The 3,599-nt window shown below is 39.8% G+C and overlaps 1 protein-coding gene across 1 annotated transcript; it reads right to left on the minus strand.

Moving 5' to 3' along the window:
- On the minus strand, nucleotides 297–3,130 carry LOC105157877 (translation initiation factor eIF-2B subunit alpha). Its single transcript, XM_011074381.2, has 5 exons — nucleotides 2,525–3,130; nucleotides 1,905–2,057; nucleotides 1,653–1,794; nucleotides 900–1,141; nucleotides 297–719 (listed from the first exon to the last, which is right to left on the minus strand). Exons 1-5 carry the CDS (start codon nucleotides 2,960–2,962, stop codon nucleotides 513–515), a joined length of 1,182 nt encoding a protein of 393 aa, XP_011072683.1. The 5' UTR covers nucleotides 2,963–3,130; the 3' UTR covers nucleotides 297–512.

Consider the following 3,599-nt stretch of genomic DNA (forward strand, 5'->3'; position numbering starts at 1 on the left):
GAAAAGAAGTGTTCTGGATGCGAGACCCCAAGACTGGAAACTGGTTACCAGAGACTCACTTTGGGGAAGTTGATGTTGTGGAGCTCAGGGAGAAACTTCTCTCTAAGAAACCCAACTTCTGATGTGCATTTTACTGCTACTAATTGCATCCCGTTGTGCTGCTCTTGAGCAGCAACATGTGTTGGGACTCAAGTACTTATTGAGAAAATCCATCTTGTAAGAATGAATTTCCTTTTATAAAAGAACTGGGAAATCTATCCTGTTGTGTTGATGGTGTGATAACAAACTCGTCAATATGCAACAGATGCAGATGTTGTAGACGGCCACTGTAACATCAATGTTAAACAAAACTTCAGCATGTGTATGCTGCAGACTGAGACTAAATTGCACAGCAACAGGGACTGTGAAGTTCAGTTGTGCTTTTCTGGAAAATGAATACATGGAAGCTAATACAATCACTTGAATGTAGTAGTCGCCACTGCGATTCTAGGAAAATTCGACCAAAGCCCTTACTACAGGTATAGCTGGATAAGCTCGTCACTTACCACAGATGGTGTTAGAACACCTAGATCTGTGAAAAGCAATGTCAGATACTGAGGTGGGGTATAATCCCGAGCAGATGTTTCAACTTCGACCTTGGATGGAATTGGTACCCCAAAATCAATCGGGCGCAAGGCCGGTACCATGTCTTTTTGATCCAGTGGATAAAGACGAGCAAACTGCACGAACAAACATCAAAGAGTAACTTCCCATGTGAAGGTAATCCAAGAAAGGAATATTGCTTAACTCTAAAGCTCCTTGGATCAAATGAGAATGGACTCCATCTTTCTTTAGATGAAATAGTCAACTCTCGTTGGTTCCAGTCCAATGTTAAAGCAAAAACATATCAGTTCAATTACCTTGTAACTTTCAGCAGCAACATAAACTGGTTTATTCATGCTTTTAGCAACCAGTGCAATTTGGTATGTGCCCATCATGTTTATTATACCTCCACTTTCTACCACTCCATCTGCTCCAACAAACACCATATCCACTTCATCCATGCTATATGCCACAGCAGAGTCTATTAAGAGCTTAACAGGAATATCAAGCTTGGCAAGCTCATTAGATAAACGCAGCCCTGTCCTGTCTGGCCTCCCCTCTGCATTTCCGAGTCATCTGTTAGTGCTAAATATCACGCTTATAGTTTAAACGGACGTGAAACTTAAATACACATGGTCAGCTTGTCTGTCCCTACGAAAGGCCCAGCAATCTAAATACATATGTGAAAAGTATGTCTAAATATCATTCCTAAATTTTTACAATTTAAATACATGTCAATTGCTAACCAGCAATGTCTGTGTATTCACAAACATTGTCATTAAACAGAATATGGATGGCTTCTGAGAATCTGCAGCTTTCGAGACAAATGGACATGTTTCCTCTTACAAAATGGATAAGATACCATTTGAATTCCTAATTGTTGGAAACATTTTTCATTTTTGCCTTAACATAACTTGACAGAAGTTCTGAAGTGATGTTGGGAAACTGAGATCTCAGACAAAGGAAAACCAGTGACAAGGATAAATCTTTCAAGCATAAGGCAAAAAGTAATCCAGTAGTCAACTCTACTTTTTACAGATAAGATGAGTTTGAGTGGCCAGAATTCACACCTGTACAGAGAACTCGAAAGAGTTTTTTATTCTGAGCTGCTGTTCTCAAAACTTCCAGCACGACTCGGGAGAAGCCATGCACCAAAATGGTACAACCATCAAAGATAAAATCTTGACTAAGCATGGCAATTATTCTCCGAGCCTGACATAAGAAGACTAGTTAAAGGAACTTTCAGGATAATTTCACAAATGCAAGTAGACAGATGAAAATGAAGCCACTTGAGATTCCAATGTCAATTAGCAAATGTATACCTTATAAGATATCTCCCCAAACTTCTCAGCACGTTCAAGAAGACGAGATTTTGCAGAATTGAAGTCCTCATACTCTAAAGCTGAGGTTCTTGTCACATAGCGCATGAACAAATCACAGCCAGCTGTTAAAGAGATGGAGGTAGTGTCCCATGACTGCACAAAACAAATTGCATGGGTTCGTAGAATTAGCTCATTTGATTACTTTCACATTCTTCAGTAAGGTCGTTTGTGATAGTTACTTATTGTTCTATCATCCATCTTATTGACTCAAAAGCGGTAATTACTTAAACGAGATTAAGAAAGAAAAAATATGCGTCTGAATGCACAAACAGTACAGGCAATGTCAGTAAAACTCAATGACTATAAGATTAGCGTGTTTTTCCATCGCATGATAGACATAATATACAAATGCAACATATGTTGATAACCACTAAAATCCCATACAAGAATACGTATCTGTATAGACCACGAAAGGGCTTATTTCTACATTTCTGCATCCTGAACTTCAACATAGTATTCAAGCATCAATGAACTAAAGAGTATTTTTCACGAGGTCGATTCTAGAAATACAGACATACTATAAACAGAAAACAATAGCTCAAAGAAAAAAAATAACGTACTTTCAGAGCATCAGAGGCTTTCTTAAGCTCAATTTCGAGCTCCATCATTGTCGTAGCTTGACTCGATCGAATGACCGAAGCCAAAGCCCTAATAGCCGCCACTGCCTCCGCCAATTCCGGCTGTTTCCTCCAATTATTGAACTCATCCACCACGCTATACCTTATATTCTCCTCCTCACTTCCCGATACATAATTATCCGAAACGGAGTCGTCAGGATGACCGCCGACGGCAGCTTGCGCCTGAGCCAACCAATCATTCGTCACCACGCCATGGTGCGCCGCCCGCGTTTGATAATACATTGAGATATTAGCGTTAGGATTTTCGGCTGCCATGGCGGTGGAGGCGGAGGAGGGAGGGCGACTCTCAGGGTTCGTCACGGTGTCGTTCTGCTGCTGCTGCTGTTTGTCGAGGATGAAAGAGGCTGATCTATACCACATCTGTCTCCCTTTTTGATATTAATATTCTTCCAAGGGTTTAATGACAATTAAAGCAAATGAGAATCAGAATTTGTTGGGCGATTCTGCGGCGAAAGATGAGCCCCTCAGGTAGGATTTTGGGGAGACTCCGGTGGATTGAAGACAGAATGCACTTTTCTTAATTATGTGCTCAACCATAACTTTTCTGATATTTTCATTTTGTCCCCAAACGTTTTCCTTCTTTCACATTGCCCCTCAGTTTAGTCTAACTGGTCACAATTTTCTACTCCTCCCATTTCACGTTCATTCTCCCACATTTTCTACTCCAAAACGGGCCCTCGCCCAAATAAACCAAGCCCGTTAATAAAATGTCCACGTGTTTCGGGCATTATGTATTCGTATACGGACCATGAGTGTGTATCCAGCTGAAAATGGCCCGGCCCACACAGCCATAATCTTATCTACAGATGTCACCGGTTCGGACTCAAATTGACTTTCTCAAAACTCAAAATCCATCGGATTAAAAAATTTAAAATATTAACATATAATTTTCAAAAAATAATACTATCTTCATTTTAGACAAAAATATTATTAGTGACGTATCGTGTTTGGGACTCTTAAAATATTAAAATTTTCAAAATATATTGTAGAAATGTAA

This window comes from Sesamum indicum, linkage group LG3, assembly GCF_000512975.1.
Source record: "Sesamum indicum cultivar Zhongzhi No. 13 linkage group LG3, S_indicum_v1.0, whole genome shotgun sequence".
Classification (NCBI taxonomy): Eukaryota; Viridiplantae; Streptophyta; class Magnoliopsida; order Lamiales; family Pedaliaceae; genus Sesamum; species Sesamum indicum.